Below are 20,277 nucleotides of genomic sequence, written 5' to 3'. Positions count from 1 at the left end.
CTGCTCCTGAACCTGCCACTGATCAGGTGTTTGGCAGACAAGAAGAGAAGGAAAGAGTTGATTCCTGATCCCACCCAATCTTCTTCTGCTCACACAGACCTTTCCCCTTTTCTGTCTCTCGCTTTCTCTCCCTTCTCCTAGGGGTGGACGAAAGTCACTTACCTGTCCTCGAAGCTTTTCGCGGTGGGGGGGAGGCGCTTCGTTGCTCCCCCCGCGAAGTTCAGGCCGGGGGGGGGAGGCTTCCCACCTCGCCCGGCCAAAATTCAGGCGGGGGGGGCTTCCCACCTCGCCCGGCCGAAATTCAGGCCGGGGAGGAGGCGCCTCGCCTCGCCCGGCCGCGAACTAAACAGTTAAAAAAAAAAAACAACCGCCCCCGTGATAGGCTACGTGACGATTAACGTAGCCTTTCACGGCTAGATCTGCAAAGTCAGCCGTGATAGGCTATGTAAATCGCCACGTAGCCTATCACGGGTGACTTTAAAAAAATTTTAAAAAGCGCGTACGCAAATGGCGGCCCCCATAGGGAGCCACCATTCGCATTCCTTATTTGGTCGCTGTAGTCTACGTAAATCTTTACGTAGACTACAGTGACCAAATAAGGAACGGGAATGGCGGCTCCCTATGGGGGCCGCCATTATCCGTACACGCTTTTTTTTTTTTTAAAGTCACCCGTGATAGGCTACGTGACGATTTACGTAGCCTATCACGGCTGACTTTGCAAATCTAGCCGTGATAGGCTACGTTAATCGTCACGTAGCCTATCACGGGTGTGTGTTGTTGTTTTTTTTTCTTTTATTGGAATGGCAGCGGCGGCAGCCGGTCGAAAGATCGGCTGCCGCCCCCGCCCCTGACGAAGACCCAACGAACCGCCGGCCGGACCCGCCGCCGGGAGGGACATTCGGCAAAGGTAGGTCCCGTCCCGGGGGGGGTGCGGAGAATTTCTCCCCGAAACTTGTTCGGGGGGCCGAACACGTTGGCGCTCGGCCCCCCGAAGTTTCGGGGAGAAATTCTCCGCCATCCCTAATTTCTCCCCACTCTCAGTCTCTAGCCCCACTCTTTCTCTCCCCAACCCCTTTCCTCACTCTTTGCCTTGCTGTTTCCCTTCCTTCCCAGCCTCTAGCATTGCTATTTCTGTCCCCTGCCCCAAACCTGTCTTGTTACATGTGAACCCTGATTTTAATCCTGATTTTTCTCCCTGTGCTCCACCTCTCTATATCTTGCAAGCATGTTATTTAATTTAATTATTTAACATTTATTTATTTATTTCATTTCTATACTGCCCAATAGCCAAAGCTGTCTGGGTTGTTCACAAAAATTAAAACCAAAAAGCGCAGGATAAAACAATATAAAATATCAAAGCATTAAAACCACAATATAACAATACAACCATAATAAAACCTAGCAGCAATGCAGAGATTTAAAATACAGATTTAAAACACCAAAGCTAAAAGACTAAGAAGCTAAAATGCTAAAACACTGGGAGAATAAAAAGGTCTTCATCTGGCTCCAGATTGAGTACAACGTAGGTGCCAGGCAAACCTCTCTAGGGAGCTCATGCCACAGTAGAAAAAGCCCTCTTATTAAAGCATTTTAAAACTGCCCTTCATCCCTGCAAATAACAGGGCAGTGTACAAATATCATTAAAATAATACAGTACAGTAAAAACACCAAAAATACACCGTCATCATCAAAACAAAGAAGACGGCAAATACCAAAGAGACAAAATAGACCAATTAAAGTTTTGGCCATGTACTGAATTGAGCAGTAATGTTTTGGAATATTTGGATACGGTTTTGGGGTGTCTATGTGTTTTGATTGTAGGATTTTGCATGTTGCCTGGAGATTTGAGTCTATGGGAAGTTCCTCCAGACTTTTTTAAAGTCCTTTAGCCAGAGCCTTTCCAGCATAGGCCACCTCTTGACTTGCAAATTGTTTGAACCTTCTAGGCGTTAAGTACCCCTGACTAATCATCTTAAACTGCCTCCTTAAGATTCACACATCTGGAAAGTGCCAGCACTATGTTGAGACTGGCGATGGTCATTTTGGAGGGTAAGACAGGGCAGTAGCCATTTTAAAAATGATTTCAAACAAAGCTAGAACAAGAAAGAAGATAGTACACGGTGTTCAGCTAAGGAGTTTCTATGCAAATAGTTTAGAATGGGGTGACTCAGCCCTATCTAAAACAAATTAGTCAGTTAATCACACTTAGGGGCCACATTCAGGCTAAAGTACATTGCACTTTGGTCACACGTATAACAGCACACCCACCCTTAGATGACACATATGACCGGAACCAGAGACATTTAATGTAAAACAGATAAGCCTGACCTTCAAAAGGGCGACTTTCGGAGCCCCATGGTTTTGGATTGACAAATCAGAGAATTAAGGGGTTTAGAGTAATTGGAAATCATGTTTTGGCTGCTTAAATACATTTAAAGGATTGTTGTTGTTGTTTATTCGGTCAGTCGCTTCCGACTCTTTGTGACTTCATGGACCAGCCCACGCCAGAGCTTCCTGTCGGCCGTCGCCACCCCCAGCTCCCCCAAGGTCGAGTCCCTCACCTCCAGAATATCATCCATCCATCTTGCCCTTGGTCGGCCCCTCTTCCTTTTGCCTTCCACTTTCCCTAGCATCAGCATCTTCTCCAGGCTATCCTGTCTTCTCATTATGTGGCCAAAGTACTTCAGTTTTGCCTTTAATATCCTTCCCTCAAGTGAGCAGTCTGGCTTTATTTGCTGGAGTATGGACTGGTTTGATCTTCTTGCAGTCCAAGGCACTCTCAGAATTTTCCTCCAGCACCACAGTTCAAATGCATCTATCTTCCTTCGCTCAGCCTTCCTTATGGTCCAGCTCTCACAGCCATAAGTTACGACGGGGAATACCATTGCTTTAACTATGCGGACCTTTGTTGTCAGTGTGATGTCTCTGCTCTTCACTATTTTATCAAGATTTGTCATTGCTGTCCTCCCAAGAAGTAAATGTCTTCTGATTTCCTGGCTGCAGTCACCGTCTGCAGTAATCTTTGCACCTAGAAAGACAAAGTCTTGTCACTGCTTCCACGTTTTCTCCCTCTATTTGCCAGTTATCAATCAAGCTGGTTGCCATAATCTTGGTTTTTTTGAGGTTTAACTGCAACCCAGCTTTTGCACTTTCTTCTTTCACCTTCGTCAGAAGGTTCCTCAGCTCCTCCTCACTTTCAGCCATCAAAGTGGTATCATCTGCATATCGGAGATTGTTAATGTTTCTTCTAGCGATTTTAACTCCAGCCTTGGCTTCATCAAGCCCAACACGTTGCATGATGTGTTCTGCGTACAGGTTGAATAGGTAGGGTGAGAGTATACAACCGTGCCGTACTCCTTTCCCAATCTTAAACCAGTCCGTTGTTCCGTGGTCTGTTCTTATCGTTGCTACTTGGTCATTATACAGATTCCTCAGGAGGCAGACAAGATGACTTGGTATCCCCATACCACCGAGAACTTACCACAATTTGTGATGATCCACACAGTCAAAGGCTTTAGAATATTCAATAAAACAGAAATCGATGTTTTTCTAAAACTCCCTGGCTTTCTCCATTATTCAGCAGATATTGGCAATTTGGTCTCTAGTTCCTCTGCCTTTTCTAAACCCAGCTTGTACATCTGGCAATTCTCGTTCCATGAATTGCTGGAGTCTACCTTGCAAGATCTTGAGCATTACCTTACTGGCATGTGAAATAAGTGCCACTGTTCGATAGTTTGAACATTCTTTGGTGCTTCCCTTTTTTGGTATGGGAATATAAGTTGATTTTTTCCAATCTGTTGGCCATTCTTGTGTTTTCCAAATTTGCTGGCATATGGCATGCATCACCTTGACAGCATCATCTTGCAAGATTTTAAACAGTTCAGCTGGGATACTGTTATCTCCTGCTGCCTTGTTATTAGCAATGCTTCTTAAGGCCCATTCAGCCTCACCCTTCAGGATGTCTGGCTCTAGCTCACTGACCACACCATCAAATCTATCCCCGATATTATTATCCTTCCTATACAGATCTTCTGTATATTCTTGTCACCTTTTCGTGATCTCTTCTGCTTCTGTTAGGTCCTTGCCATCTTTGTTTTTGATCATACCCATCATTTAAAGGATTAGGCTCATTTATATTCATAATTTGGGGGTTACTTGGAACAAGAGAGCTGTTGATGACAACCTTAGACTGTTCCTTACCTCAGGGAAGTCTGCCACACAGAGATGGTAATACAGGGATTTCCACCTGGTCAGTAGAAATCCAAACTTTATCTTCTCCTCCTCTTCCTCCTCTTCCTCCTCTTCTTCCTCTTCCTCTTCCTCTTCCTCCTCCTCCTCCTCTTCCTCCTCCTCCTCCTCTTCCTCCTCCTCTTCCTCCTCCTCCTCCTCCTCCTCCTCCTCCTCCTCCTACTACTACTACTACTACTCGGATCTGTTCCAGTCTGGGTTCAGCCTTGTTTTGGGACAGAAACAGTCTTGGTGGATGACCTACATCAGGAGCTGGACAAAGAGAGTACACCTCTGTTGGTTCTGCTGGACCTCTCAGTGGTATTCTGTATCACTGATCATGGGATCCTTCTAGGATGTTTGGGTAATAAGAGACTTGGGAGCACTATTTGCAGTGGTTCCAGTCCTAATTGGCTGAATATTCCCAGAAGGTGGTGCTGGGGGATTATTGTTCAGTCTCATGATCACTGGTTTATGGACTTTCTCAGGCCTCTATATTGTCCTCTCTGCATTTTAACATCTACATGAAGCTGCTGGAGAGGTCATCCAGAGTTTTGAGGACTCGTTATTATGCTGATGATGGCCAGTGTTCTCTCTTTCAACTGATGCCAAGGAGGCTGCGGAATACCTGAACTGTTGTCTGGACATAGTGAGGGATTGTATATGGGCAAAGAAATTGAGGCTCCATCCAGACAAGGCAGAGGCTTGATTAGTAAACGAGCCAACCTTGGATTGGTGGTACAGGCTGTTCTGGATGGGGTTGCACTCCCTCTGAAGAACCAAGTCCACAGCTATCTTCAGTCTTGAGCCAACTACATTGGTTTCCATTTTGTTTCTGAGCCCAATTCAAGGTGATGTTTGTTGCCTATAAAGCTCCAAATAGCTTATGGTCAGCATATCTGAAAGACTGCCTCATCCCATATGAGCCTGCTTCTAATCTGTCATCCTCATCAGAGGCCCAGTTGTACATCCCATCATCAAGAAGAGAGGCTAGGTTACATGAGATGGGGCCTTTTCTGTAGCAGCACCCTAACTGTGGAACTTGCTCCTGAGGGAGGTCAGGTTGGCTACATCCCTGCTGAGTTTTAGACAGGCAGTAGGAACTGCACCATTTTGCCAAGCCTTTGATGAATTTTACTATTCTGACGTTTTAAAAAGAATGGTTTGTTCCTGCTTTTATTCTGTTGTGATTTTATTGCATTGTTTTAAATTGTACATAGCTTTGTAAGCGAAAAGCAATTTAGAAATACCTTAAATAAATAAATCTAAATATATAATTTCTTTGTAACTCCTAGTCAATAAGTAGTAACCTCTGTAATTGAATTGTTTCTTAACACTCATACCATTTCAACTTTTGGGAAGGCATGAAATTTCTTTGTCCACTTTTGGGCAATTGGGCAATTTCCTTCTTCTCCTGCTCCCCCCCCCCCCGCTGTTCAGGAGGGGCCCCTGACTGGACAGGTTTTTCATGGGCTGAAGCTGGCTTATTTTCTACAGTCTAGGGCTAGTTCCTGTAGGCTAATCTAGTCTAAATGTGTGGGAGGGGGGAGTGAGGAACATCAAATAGACAAAAGTATGTTTTTAATTTAACTGACCATGTTTGTAGTCTCCTTAATATATTTGGAATGATTATGCAAACATTTGACATTTACATTTTAAAAGGCTAGGTACCCTAAATGCAGAGTAGGGCTGAGCAGAAACTACTCTTTCCTCAGTTTTTCAACATTGCTCATAAATGGCATTCAGTCCACTTACAATGGAAATGGCTATGCTCTCCACTGCTGCTTGCTTCCCCCCCCCCCCCGCAACACAGTGCCAAAGTGTGGGCAGAAAGCATTGTCTTTGCTTGGATGTGGGTTTGTGATGATGCCAGATAGCCAGTGAGATCTGGCTATTTAATGATTTCTAAAGCCAAATCGGAGTGAGGGAACGCTTCCTGCCCTCAGTTTGGTGTGGCTGTGTGGATAGGAAGGGGAGCAATAGCAGTAGGACTGTGATCATGGCAGCAACAGCATGCTCAGATGGGCAGCAAAATGTTTAGCAAGGGCCAAGAGAGCTTTGGCTATTGGGCGATATAGAAAAGTAATAAATCATATCTGTGAAAGATTTTCTCTTATTTTATCCCTACCCCACCCTAGGCAGCTTTTGAGCCAAAGGGACTATTCACACAACATGCTAACCCACACTCAGTGGTTGAATGTGGGCTGTTTGTTGAACGGTGGGTTATTTGTCAAACCATGGGTTAGCATGTTGTTTGAACCCAGGACATTTTCCACAGGGTGGCTTGTTAACCATGCAGTGTGGCTTGTTAACCACCCTGGACAACCCAACAACAACCTGTGGGTTCTCAAGATGCCTTGTTCGAGAAAAATAAGTCACACTGCATGGTTAACTAGCCACCCTGCAGAAACTTCCAGGGTTCATACAACATGCTAGCCCATGGTTCAGTAAACAACCCACGGTTCAACAACACCCCACACTCAACCGCTGAGTTTGGGTTAGTTAGTGTGTTGTGCGAACCCAGTCAAAGAGTCACTAGAGAGCTTTCTACTCAATCCTAATGTGGGGTGAGAGGTTCATTTCCCTCTGGTGCAATATAATTCACAAATGTCAGTGAGCTTTCTCACATGAGCTGAGTATCAGGAAAATAGCCAGTAATATATAATATAACTTGGCAACTAGCCAACTGGAAGCGCTAGGCACTGGAGAGACTGACTGGTTCATTGTGGCATAAGCTTTGGTTAGCAACAGGTTTGTGTTTGATGCAGAAGGCTGTTGTCAATGAAAGCTCATGCCACTAATAAACAGTGTTGTTTTCCTAAGGTTCCACAGTCTGTGTTTGCTGTATAGCAGCCTTCCCCAGCCTGGTGCTCTCCAGATATTTTGAACTTCGCTTCCCATCAGCACAGGCCAGCATGGCCAATGGTCAGGAATGCTGGATGTTGTAGTCCAATATCTGAAGGGCACCGGGTTGAGGAAGGCTGCTGCAGAGCTTTATGTATGTGAACCTATATAATTATATCCACCTTGTATTTAAGCCCTAGCCTCATAGCTACAAGTGACAAGGAATTGCTCCTAGGTGGTGAGTGAGCAGGCTGGCAAATGGAGCATTCTGTTTCTTCTCTGCATCCAGCAGGCTGCTGCAAGAGGGACAGAGCTCTCAGTCCTTCCTCTTCCAGCCCCCAGTACGCTAGTAAATACATTTGCAACTGAAGGTGCAATCCTACGCATGTTTAGACAGGAAAAAAGTCCTACAACTCCCAACATTCTGCAGCTAGCCATGCATGTTTGGAAATACTGGGAATTGTAGGACTTTTTTTCTGTCTAAACATGTGTAGGATTGTGCCTTTAGTAATTTTTGTGGGCATGTTTGCAAGGGTGGATTATATAATCCCAGCACTTTGCACATGCAAAAACGTATCTGGTTACTCTGTAGTTGACTACTGACTGCTGAATATGTGGATTGCTCCACTGAAAAATACCATGTTTGAGGTGAGGCAAACTGCATTTGTATCCTGCTCTTCCTTCTCCAAGGAGTTTAGGGTTAGCTAATCCCTGTAGGAACCAGTCCTAACCTTCATAAAAATGGTTTGGTTTTTGAAATGACCCTAAGGCACAGTAGGATACTACCCATTATCTGACAAGATTTCCGGATGGTGAACAACAAAAATAAAGAAAAAAGAATCATAATACAGGATAATGATAATACCGAATTAAAATATTTAAAGGCAGAATATGCTAATAAAATTGTGGCTGGTCAGTCAGGGAAGTTTGTTTAAGCAAAATGGACTTCAGCAGGCTCTGAAAACAAAACAACATTGGTGCCTGCCTGACATCAACAGGAAGGGTGTTCCACAGAGAGGGAGCCAGTGCACTGACGGCTCTACTCTGAATGGACTCCACAAAGACTGAAAGCCCATGTTGAGCCACCAGGAGCACCTCATCTGATGACCTCAGTGACTGGGCAGGCTGGTAAGAGAGAAGCTGCTCTCTCAGATATCCTTAGGTGATCACTCCCAAGGTGTCCTCTGCAAACAGATGTCTATAATCAGGACCAGGAGATCTGGTGGACCATCTTCCCCTACTTACACCCAGCCAACCTATAGGATCTTCAGAGGAGGCCTTGTTGGCCATTCCGTGACCAACAGAATATCGCAACATAACATTTCAAAAGTGGATCTTCACAGCAATGCCACTGACTCCATGGAACACCCTTCCATGTAGAGTTTGGGAGGCAGAAAATGTGTTTTAAATGCTTCCTGAAAACATACTTGTTCATCATGCAAGCTTTCCTGGCTTATAATTGATCTTCATGCTGCTGCTCCATTGTATTGTTTCTATTGTTTCTTCTTATCTTACCTGTGTTGTTGTAAGTTGACATCTTTTAGTGTTACAGTATACATGTACTTTTAAGTGTGAATTTAATTATTTTTAATGTAAATAACTTAGAGATTTTATGAAGTGGTATGGAAGTACTACTAATAAACAAATAAAATAAATAATACAAACACACGGGGAAATAGAAGTCTGGATTGAATTGTTCAGAGATACAGCAAGCCAGCATCACTTGCAGCAGCACGCTTTCCTGCTACTGTGATCACGGAAATCACAGTGACTGTATCCAGACTCAGATTCGTTCATTGTTCTGTTTCTCCTCCTGGTTGTGTGCACTTCATCGCAGGTTGGGGTTACTCATGTGGTGTGAGAAGTAACTGTATTAACTGGCCCCTGGTGCAATTGCAATATAAGAAGGTTAGGGATGGATAGAAATTTTGTTCAGTTCTTTCTTTGAGAAGAGTAAACCCAAATTTGTAAATGTCTTCATAAACGGGACAGAAAGAACTTGAGATTTTAAAAATTCCATTCGTGTGTGTGAGAGAGTGCAAAACTGACAGATTCGTCCACCCAGGCAGAAGGCTTTGACCTGATTTGCATGTCATGCTAAGCCACACTAAACCATCGTGGGGGGTTGCAGGGTGGCTTAGCACGACATCCCAACCCAGAGTGGGTTTTCCATTGTGGGTTGTTTTTCACAAACAAGCCAGCCCGAGAACCCATGGCTTGTAGTAGGGCTGTTTAGCTGTGACATCTGAACCCAGCTAAGCAATGTTATTGTGGGTTGTTGGGAATGGCTAGAGAATCAACTGGCAAAAGCAGTGAAAACCTCTGCTGCTCCTCATGACCTCACTAATGCTGCTGCCATTCTCCCTCATCCCTTCTCAGCATTTTCCCCCTCATGATGGGTTTTAGGTTTTTTTAAATAGAAATCTTGAGGAAAGGACACCAGAGAGTGTCACAAACATGTTCAAAAGTTTTTATTTTATTTATTTATTACATTTATATCCTGCCTTTTTTCCTCCTTATGGAACCCAAGGCGGTGTACATAGGTCCTCCTCCTCCTCATTTTATCCTCACAACAACGGTCGTGCACAAGTGTTCAGGAGTGAATAGGTAGTATCCAGTAGAGGGTGTTTCGTACATGCACCCAACCTCAGTCTGTGAGTGCCCAGCACCGCCAGCCCAGCACTGCCAGCCCAGCTCCGCATGCAGCCACAGTATAGTGTTTCTGGGGACAAGTCCTGATGCAAATGAAAATTATGTTTTCCAGAAGGGGCACAATCCAGAAACAAGAGTTTTCACTTGCGTCGGGGCTTTTCCCCGGAAACGCTGTATCGCGGCAGGATGCGGAACTGCAACTGGCTGTGCATGCAGAGTCCCTGTTGGATACTACCCAGTGTCTGCTGCTAAAAAGTTTGCATAATTTTTCCCTCCGTTTTACTGCTCTGCCATGAATTTTTGGGTCCTCGGTTCTTAAAACTCTGCGTATTCAACCATGTTTGTAGTGCTGAATTGGGGTTGCCTCTTTTTTTTTCCTGGGAGGCTCCTCATCTTTAACAGGTACATGACAGACAAGTGCAACATGATCTTTTCCATGCTGGGAATCGCTTTACCACTTGAATTGAAGAATTTACCAAAATTTGCAAATCTCTTCATGAACTGGACAGAAAGATTTAAAATTTTCAAATGTGGAAGAAAGCAAAACCGATAAATTCGGCTACAGAAGGGCAGCTTTTCCTTGAGAAGAGCCTTGCTTGGCAAAATCTGGGAAAGGACCCAAAGAATAAAAACCCATCTTGAGAATTTGATGGGTAGATGCAAATTAGCTTTCCCATGTTGTGTTTGCTTTCATTGAAACATGTGGTTGTGCCAACCTGTGTTGTTAAAAGAACCTGTAGCGCACAGCCTGGGTTGGGCTCTCCATAAAAAGAGTAAACTACCTTTCCAAAATTGGATTGCTGCTTCAGGATTATAGGACAAGAAATTAGCGTCTGCTGTTCTGCAATAAGGATTTTAAAATTTATTTTTGTCATTATGTGTACAATTTTGGTGAGAAGTACAGTAAAAATCTATTCTGATCTTGTGCATTTTTCTTCTTTCCACCTTGCTCTAGGTCTGGATTATTTTGTGTTCCTCCAGCCTTGTTACCAAAGACAGATGACCTTTCTGATAAAACTTGCACTAATGGGAAATCTGAGGACCGACAGCCTGTACAGCCGGAGACTGAACGGTGGTCTTCAGAAGAAAAACTCCCCAAGGCCAATGGCGATGAACACGTTCCTCCCCTGTTGCCCCCACCACCATCGGGCAATGTTCTTCCTTATCCTCCCTATTTTGAGGGAGCCCCCTTTCCCCCTCCATTATGGTTAAGGCGCACATATAATCAGTGGGTACCTCAGCCACCTCCAAGAACTATAAAAAGGACAAAGAGGCGCTTGTCCCGAAATAGAGATCCCGGCAGGCTCATTATGAGCACCATTAGGCTGAGACCCAGGCGAGTGCTTTGTGAAAAGTGTAAAAACACTCTGAATCCAGAGGAGGGAAACAAAGCCAGGCAAAATGCAAAAACCAGGAGGCGGTTAAGCCTTCAGGATAAGGAGCAAAAAAGACACAGTGAATCTGACTACGTAGAGAAAAGGAGCAAAAGAGAAAAGCGGGAGGAAGATAAGTTTTCTGGGGAGCTGTTGCATCGGACTCCAGTCATAAAAATATCTTACAGCACCCCACAAGGTAAAGGAGAAGTGGTGAAGATTCCCTCCCGTGTTCATGGCTCTGGGAAGCCATTTTGTCCTCAGCGACTACTACAGAATGGAGGGGAGGACCAAGAGGAGGCCAGAGACTCGGAACAGTATCGGGAAACCAAATGTTTTATGGACAAGTCGTCGAGCGGCCACCTTGCTTCTATTCCAAAGTTAAAGTTAACCAGGCCTGTGCATTCCAGCGCAGATGTGCCACCTCCCAAAATCAGGCTGAAGCCCCATCGGCTCAGTGAGGGAGATAACGTTTCAATTTATAAAGCAGAACTTATTGACGAGATGAATGTCCTTCCTCCTAGTGGAGAGTCTCGTGCTGCTGCTTTTTATACTGATGAGTCTGCAGACAGAAGTTTAGCTGAGATGTCTTCAGGGAGCTCCTGTGAAGACGATGACTTCAAAAGGTTTCCTCAAGGTAAAGATGGACGTGATAACTTGGCTTTTCTTATGAATTATCGTAAGAGAAAAGCGGATTCTTCTAGCTTATCAGTGTGTAGCAATGACAGCCTAGACGAATCCAAATCTTCGAGCTCGGAAGTAACATCACCAGAAATGTGTGACTTTTTACCTGGTGATGATGTTTCTGTCTCTTCATCCTCAAAAGATGAGCGTAAGATTGTGCCCCCGTTAACAGTTAGACTGCACACCCAAAGTGTCTCCAAATGTGTCACTGAAGATGGACGAACTGTTTCAGTGGGGGATGTTGTTTGGGGCAAAATTCACGGCTTCCCATGGTGGCCAGCCCGTGTGCTTGACATAAATCTTAGCCAGAAAGAAAACGGAGACCCTTCCTGGCAAGAAGCAAAAGTTTCATGGTTTGGTTCTCCGACAACGTCTTTCTTGTCTTTGTCAAAACTCTCCCCTTTCTCTGAATATTTCAAACTGCGGTTTAATCGTAAGAAGAAAGGGATGTATCGGAAAGCTATTACAGAAGCTGCCAAGGCAGTGGAACATCTGACCCCAGAAATAAGAGACCTCTTAACACAATTTGAAACATAGTTTTGGCTTCAGTAACAGGTAAGTGTATATTAGGGACTATATATGCAGCATGGAAGCTGGTTTTAAGCATACATGTTGTATCTGGGGGTGGGGGTGGGGCTTAAAGTTTGTTTGCAAAGCATTTAAAAGGGAGACGTACCAGTTGCTTCAAAGATAATTAACAATTAAAGATACAATACACCTCTCTCTCTGTCTCTCTCTCTCTCATATATAAAAGGATGATGTTATAACGATTAGACTTGGTCTCCATCCAAAAGCATCTGAAATGTAAACAGCAAGTTTAGGTTTAAAAAATTCTGTTTTTAAATAATAGCTTAACTTTTAAAAATAAAGCCATCATTTATCAGGAAGCTTGCTTAAATACCTTTGAGAAAGTCAACTGTAATTTTGCTCTCATATTTCACATACTTCTTAAACAGCATTGTATTGATCCCATGCATATGGCAGAAGAGATAATTTAAGAAATAAATACCTCTGTGTTGCCTAAAGTGTTTAGTTTTCGGGTCCTTTTGAAAACTGGGTAGGAAGCTGCAGTGTAAAGGCCATCTAGAAAACCTGAATTTCTGTTCCTTTACAGTTTAAAAAAAAATCTGAGGGGTTCCACCCACCCCAGTTGATGAAATTTTGTGTACACAATTTCATCAAGAAATTTATGGATTTCCTGCCTACAACTTTGAAAAACCCAGCCAGCTCACACATTCATATAGATCATCTACCTGGCCTGTCTCTCTCCTTCACCACTGCCTCTACACAATTTCATCACTGGCATGGGGGTAACAAATTGCACAGTTTGCCAAGGCGTGTACCTTCATGCTTCCTTTTTTGTGTTTCAAGTATGGTCACTGTCTACTATTTAGGACAGGGGTGCAAAAAGTGTGGGCTGCAGGCAACCCCCACCCTCAAGCCTTGTTTGGCAGCACCCAGCCCCCCAATATCTGGTGCTGTCAAAAAAAGGGGGGCAGGGGAGAGAAAAACCTTCTAGGAACAGGCTGTATGGTTCCTGCCATAGAAGCCTTGTTCCATGGACACTCTAGGAACATCCTAGGAAGCAGTACTTGAAAGTTCTTTCCAGCTTCCTAGGATGCTCTGAGGACGCTCTAGGAATGAGGCTTCTATGGCAGTAACCATAGAGCGCATTCCTAGAGTGTTTTCCTCTTTTTGGCAATTAAGTTGGGGTGGCTGTGAATGAGAGGGGGCTTCAACACCGACATGCTGGGATATGGAACAGATGTTGTTGCTGCAAGATCAAGATCTGTGGCTGCTAGGGTGAGTGTGAGAGGTGTGCCGCAGACACCCAGTGTGGCCTTCAGGAATGAAAAGGTTGTGCACCGCTGCTTTAGGAAACCTTAAACTTGAACTGTTCATAGGCCTGTGGCCAACCAGACATAAACATTGCACACACGGTTAAGTCCCCATCCCTTCTAGTTTGTGAAACACTGATGTGAGTGATTATGGATGTAATGCCATGTGTTCTCTGTGAATCCCAACTTTAAGATTTTTTTTTTAAGGGCATGTTCCTAGCCCTTAGGGATGTAACATTTAAACCATTTTGGCAGGGTGCTTGATTTCTAATTGCTGGAAGCCAGGCCAGCTTGGAAATGAGCCATCTACTCTGGAAGCCCTGCTCATAAATCCTGAAAGTGTGGGAGCAGACGATGGTTGTTCCATGATGAATGGAATGCACTTTGCACATGCTCAAAGCACTTTTCTTCACTATTACTTCACATGTTCCAGTACTCAGCCCTGGTAATGAAAACAGAAAGTGACTATGTCCGTGTTTGCTTCCTGGATTTCCTTCATAGCCTCTGGTCATGTTCCCCTTCCTGCTCGCCTTCTGCTGCTCTCCACCTTCATATTTGTTCTGCTGCTGCCATGTTGTTTGTCTTCATCAGCTGACAAATTTTGCCAGAATCCAGGTAGCGAGTTCAGAATAAACTGCGCCAAACTAATCGAGTAAACCTATGCAAAATAAACAACGCCTGTTGGGAAGTATATCCGTATAAACCTTAATCGCAACCATGTATGGTTGTGCTTATCATTTGTCATTTAAATTGTTAATGGAGAACTTGTCCGTGCAAGCCTTCAGTTACTTTAAAAGCAGAATGGTTTTTTTGTGTTTGTGTGTGGGCCTCCTCATTTTCCTGAATGGCCAGTGAAAACTGCTGCTATAACATAGTGTCACCTGCCAAAACAGAGATCTTAACGTATTGCGTAACCTGTCTAAGAAGCCTCTCTTCTTTGTCTTCTATCACCTTGCCTTCCCAAAATGTTTTTTTAAAGATAAGGAGACTTAGTCACTGTTATTGTTATGTGAATATATTTGAAGATTTCCTCCAAACATACACAGACACTTATCGTGCTAAACTCTAAGGAGCCTTGCTGCAATAAATGGAGATCATGCATATGTATGGGTTAATCCTTTGGTAGCTGAATTTACCTGTAGACAGCTGCAATCCTTTTTTCTAAGCCATGGTTTCTGCATCTTACTGTTGGGTTTTGTGGGTCTCTCCACTTTTCTGTCCCCTTCCACTTAACATACAAGCCCAATTTTGTGTTGTCTTGACACGCTAGCTACTGAGCATCGAGGCGAGGAGCTCTGCCAGTTCAGCTTGTTGGCCCCAGGCCACGTTAGCTTAGCAAGGAGTGATGTGCAGCAAAGCACAAGATAACGTAGATGTCTGTTCTGCATTAATGAAGCCAGAAGAATTGTCAACCTCTGGGTTCTACATTTGCTAAGAAGGTTCAGAAGCCTAAAAGCTGCTTAAGGCTAGTCCAGAGGCTTGTGCTTATCTCATGGTTTTTCTCTTCCCTTCTCTCTCCGCCTCCCCCCACTTCCCATTTTAATAGCAGGCAACTCCACTCACTGTCTAAACCAGTTTGCCATGTGTCATTTGAGGAGGAGGAGGAGGAGGAGCTCTTTGAGCAAAACAAACCTAAAGGTCTGCTGGGCTTACACAGTTGGTTGGAATGCCACTTTCGATGTCACCAAGAATTACAGCAAGTTGATCTGAACCTATTCCAACTTATAAAAATTGGCAACAAGTCCCCTAAGCTGCTGTATGTTCCTTGAGCAATCGTAGAGCCACTGGCCACATCGGCACATCATGGTAAGCCGTGCTGAGGGTTCTGGCTTAGCTTGAATGAGCACACTGCTCAATCACCTCCTCCCAGTGGGAACAGCTAAACAAGCCAAGGAACCTCCATCTGTGGTTTGTCCACCATTATGTCCAAACTGGAATCTGGATTATTTCTCTCCCAGTAAACCAGAATCTTATGTCAAGAATAACCCCTAGCTTATGATTCTGGCTTGTTAGGAGAAGATCAAGATAGAGATCCTGGTTTGGACATAATGGTAGACAAACCATGGAAGGAGGTTCCCTGATTTGTTTAGCTGTTCCTGCAGGAAGGTGGAGTCAAGCCAAGTGGAACAGTCAAGCAGTTGCACTTTAATGGGAAGCCAGAACTCTCAGCAATTGGGACTTACTCATGACATCTGAACCGGGCCAGTGTGGTGTTGTGCAGGAGCAGGCAGAATGTCAACAAAGATCTATTGGAAGAACTCAGGGTGATTTCAAGTAGAACTGCAAGGGTTTCTGACAATAGCAACAACAAAAAGGCATTTCATGGGGGGGGGTCTAAATTAGGCTGTTGAAATAAAGAAAGCTTGGAGGAAAGCCAGGAGTGGATTTTTGTTTGAAAAATCCTCGTACATTATCTCAACCAGACAACTAAGTGTTCATTATCCACTGGACTTTGGTATACTGGGCATCACCTAGCACTTTGAAGTGGGACTCTAGTTCAGTGGTAGAGCACATGTCTTGCATGCAGAAGGTCTCATGCCAGGTTCAATCCCTGGCATCTGCAGGTAGGGCTGGAGAAAGACCCCTGCTTGAAACCCTGGAGAGCTGCTGCCAGTCATTGTGCAGACATTACTGAACTAGGTGGGCCAATAGTCTGACTCGGCACACGGCAGCTTTCTGTATTCTTATTTGCAATCACAGGGACTGGAAACTCACCTTTAAAAGGAACAACGTGGGAGCTGACATTCTTGGGAAGCTGATTTTTTGCACAATACTGTATTCTGCTTTCCCCCCACCCTTCTGCTGCAGAATCTCCGCACGTATCCAAACCCTTGCTCTAAAGCACTTTGCCCACTAAAATGTGCTATTAACAGTTATAATGTTGGGGGAGTGGTTTGTTTCCAACAGACGATGGTGAGAAAACGATCCCGTCTTAATGTAGTCTTCCTAGCTTATTCAGCATAAAGAGAATTCATTTGTGTATAGTATAATGTTAATTCTGGAAACAAGCTTGTTTAGGCTGTTTTCCAAACTGCCAGACTTGGATTCTTGAGAAAGAATAATGAATTTGATAATGCAGTAATTTACTTTCCCACTCTACCTGATCAGAAGCCAGTAATTATGACTCTGCGGAGGCAGTCAGAACAAAAAGAAATAGACACCCATGTCAGCTGGGGCTGATGGGAGTTGTAGTTCAACACATCTGGAAGGCACCTAGCTGGTGAAGGCTGCTCTGGCCCCAGCCAGAGGGTCTTTTTATCAGTACTTATTTATTTTTTTATTTATTATTAAATTTATTAATCGCCCATCTGGCTGGTCACCCAGCCACTCTGGGCGATGTACAACATACAATAAAAACAGTTTAAAACAATAAAATTCTACAATAAAAACATTTTCTAAAATACCCTAACCCACCCCAAATGCCTGCCTGAACAACAACGTTTTTAATGCATGACGGAAGCTCATTAAAGAGGGGGCATGACGGAGTTCCCTAGGGAGGGAGTTCCACGGAGCGGGGGCACCACAGAAAAGGCCCTCTCCCTCGTCCCCACCAGTCTAGCTGTCCTGGCTGATGGGACAGAGAGAAGGCCATCCGAGGCTGATCTTGTTAAGCAGCCTGTCTGGTGCTGCTGGAGGCGCTCCTTAAGATAGGCTGGGCCGGAACCATATAGGGTTTTAAAGGTCAAAACCAACACCTTGAATTTGGCCCGGAAAACAACTGGTAACCAGTGCAACTTCTTCAGCACTGGAGTGATGTGATCTCGCCAGCGGCTGCCTTTAATCAGGCAAGCCGCCGTGTTCTGTACCAGCTGCTGTTTCCGAACCGTCTTCAAGGGTAACCCCACGTAGAGCGCATTACAGTAGTCTAAACAAGAGGAGACCAGGGCATGTACTACTGATGGGAGCAGATGGTCGGGAAGGAAGGGGTGCAGCCGCCGTATCAGATGGAGTTGATACTTTGAAAGCATGAATGGTATGAAGTCTACTCTACCAGGTAGAAGGATTAACATCTAATATAAAAAAAGTTGCCATCTTCACCCATATTAGCAAGAGAGGCTCTTCTCACTTGCCCACCTTTGAGGTTAGCTAAGTGGGCAAATACAGGAGAGAGGCCTTTTTCTGCAGTGGCCCTATACCTCTGGAATGGGTTACTGTCAGGGGTCCCCCCACCCCATTGCTGCAAGCTGTTAGGAAGTCCCCAAAGGCTTACTTGTTCCTTTGGCATTCCCCTGATCATGTTTCACTGAACTGTTCTGGTTTATAGCTGCAACTGTGCTGTAGATGTTAGTGTTGCCTAGGCCAACACCAAACACAATGTTTTATTGCTGTATTGTTGTTTTTATGAATTGTTTCTGTTTTATCACTGTATCAGTTTTTATGGTGTGGGATTTTATTGTAAGTCACCTGCTCCTGCCCTGAAAAGTGTCCTAGAAATATATATATTTTTAAGGAGTATGCATAAGGAAGTAGCCTTAAGTTAAGAGTCTGCTACTAAGACTGCTGACAGATTGAAATCTATCCTGTTACTAAGCACAGCCAAAGGGAGCAGTGTTCACATGCTTTCTTCCACTGTGTTTATCCTGTTGTTCTTCAGAGATCCTTATTATGGGTTCATTCAGATCCTTCCCACCGCCTAAAAAATAATGCTGGTTAATTCATTTGTTACAGCTAATGAGTCGACTGTAAAAAACATTCCAATAAAAATTGTTTTCAAGGCTACAGAAAGAAGATGGTCTGGAGTTAGATGAGAAAATAGGTGCCTCTTTGGCCAAGGTGAATGAGCAGCTCAGGTGGACGAGTGCAAAGCAACTTAAGAGGAAGCTATTGAGGATCACTCTATGCAAACTGAAGTGCTTCTCCTGTTGGTAACAGCTGGGCTTCCGACCACTTGTCATATAGTTAGGGATTATTCAAGCTGCAGGCAGTATTATGATTCTAAAATGAAAGTGCTAATGTGATATATTGTGTAGAGGCCTGGAGCTGTGGGGATCAGCTACAGTTGGTACAAACTGGGCCATGTGATCAGACTGGAAAGAAAATGCTTGGGTGGGAAGTAAGGGTAATAATGGCACTCATCTGACCTAGAAAGAGAAGATTCTATGATGACCAGCTGCACTCTGATATATGAGGAGCCCTACTGTTAAGCAGCTTTGAAATGTAATGTGCAACTGTCAGAGGCTTATAAGAATGCAGGGCTCTGTTGTGAAGAAGGGCAATTAGTGTTTTAGCTAATGGTAGAACAAACAGAATTGGTGGGGTGAGGTGGGGTGGGGGTTCTGCAGTAAAGTAAATAAAGTGTTTGCAAGAAATACAAGCCTTCCATTTATATCATTGTAATTTTCTTTCATTTTTGGTGCTCTGGGTCTCTTGTCTGGTTTGTACATCAAGCGGCTTAAGGCTGCAATCCTATATTCAGTTACCTGGGAGTAAGTCCAATTGAGCTCAGTGGGACTTTCTTCTAAGTAGACATGTATAGGATTGCACTCTTAAAAATGTTCATAATTGGCTGGCGGGGAGGGGGTGTTGGTTGTTTTGGGTAGCCTTGCAGATCCTGTCAAGCCTTGGAGATCATGATAAGTGAAAAACAATTCACATGGGTGAAATTGCAGTTGATAAGACAGACAGAAAGCCACTTTGAAGGGGTTAAAAGTAATCAGTGATGTTACCTTCATTGTGCAGGGGATACAGCTGTTCATTTATGGATGAGAAGTAACAGATTTTGGTGAGATCTGTTATAGCTTATACCCTGACCTTCTAAACCTATCTGAGGACAAAGTGATTAACGAGGTAGTCAGATTGGGGATAGGTAACACACCTGCTAACTTCTAAAAGATAGAAATTTAGACGTCTCTTGGTGACCTTGGAATAAGCAGTACTAGATTTATGATTAAAATAAGCTAAGTGTGTGTGTTTTAAAAGTAATTGTATAGATGAGATTTCTAAATTTAGCATAAAGTAACATTAAAGATTCTTACTAAGAAAGAGTCATTGTAATAATGATGAGGAGGAGGCACATTTTTGTTCTTCAAATGTGCTTGTCATTATCTTTACAACAGCCCTGTAATGTGTGCCAGTAGGGCTCACTCCATATTGTAAATAATGGGTTGGTGGATGGGGCCTTAGAGAATAGAGGCTACCCAAAGTCTACTTCTCTAAGGGCACAGTCCTAAGCATGCTTAGGCAGAACAACTGGCTGGGGCGTATTAGGAGTTGTAGGACCTTTTTCTGTTGCATTGGGCTGCGGCTTTAGTTAAAGGCTGAGCATCTAAATCAAGGGCATTGAACCTCAGGCCTGCGGGTCAAATGTGGCCCACCTGGGTTCTCAATCTGACCATCTGGGGTTTCGCCCTAATTTCATGCAGGTAGGGGGAGCCCGGAGGGAAAGGAGGGTGGGGGGCAGAGGGAGAGGAGGGCAGGAGGGATAAGATGAGAGGGGGGTGATGGAAGAAGGGGGAAGCCCTCCACAAGTGATCGGTTTGGACCACTAGCAAGAGCGATTTGTCCCTCCCCTGGAGCCTAATGGGCAGCGAGGAAGTGAGTGAGAGAAGGGGGTGGCAGAAAGACGGAAAAGGGTGGCCCCATCCACTTTTAGATCTGGCTCCACCCACCATCACCTTGCAGACCCCAACACATTCCCCAATCCTGGTGGGTCACCAGAA

The 20,277-nt window shown here is 44.3% G+C and overlaps 1 protein-coding gene across 12 annotated transcripts in view; it reads left to right on the top strand.

Annotated features, from left to right (window-relative positions):
• PWWP2B (PWWP domain containing 2B) overlaps nt 1-20,277 on the top strand; it is a 79,611-nt gene that overhangs the window by 12,643 nt on the left and 46,691 nt on the right. For all 12 annotated transcript variants that reach the window (XR_014789437.1, XR_014789434.1, XR_014789440.1 and 9 more), the window contains one exon: nt 10,679-12,335. Coding sequence is in view for 5 of the 12 variants with exons in the window: in XM_084845929.1 (XP_084702055.1) it covers nt 10,679-12,317 (1,639 nt within the window). In the remaining 7 variants the exon portion in view is untranslated. The remainder of the gene's footprint in view (nt 1-10,678; nt 12,336-20,277) is intronic.

The sequence above is a fragment of the Heloderma suspectum genome, chromosome 3, assembly GCF_057233095.1.
Source record: "Heloderma suspectum isolate Gila_16-S chromosome 3, 16-S_ref, whole genome shotgun sequence".
Lineage (NCBI taxonomy): Eukaryota > Metazoa > Chordata > Lepidosauria > Squamata > Helodermatidae > Heloderma > Heloderma suspectum.
Note: the sequence above shows the minus strand (reverse complement) of the source record. Positions and strands in the feature narration are given on the sequence as shown.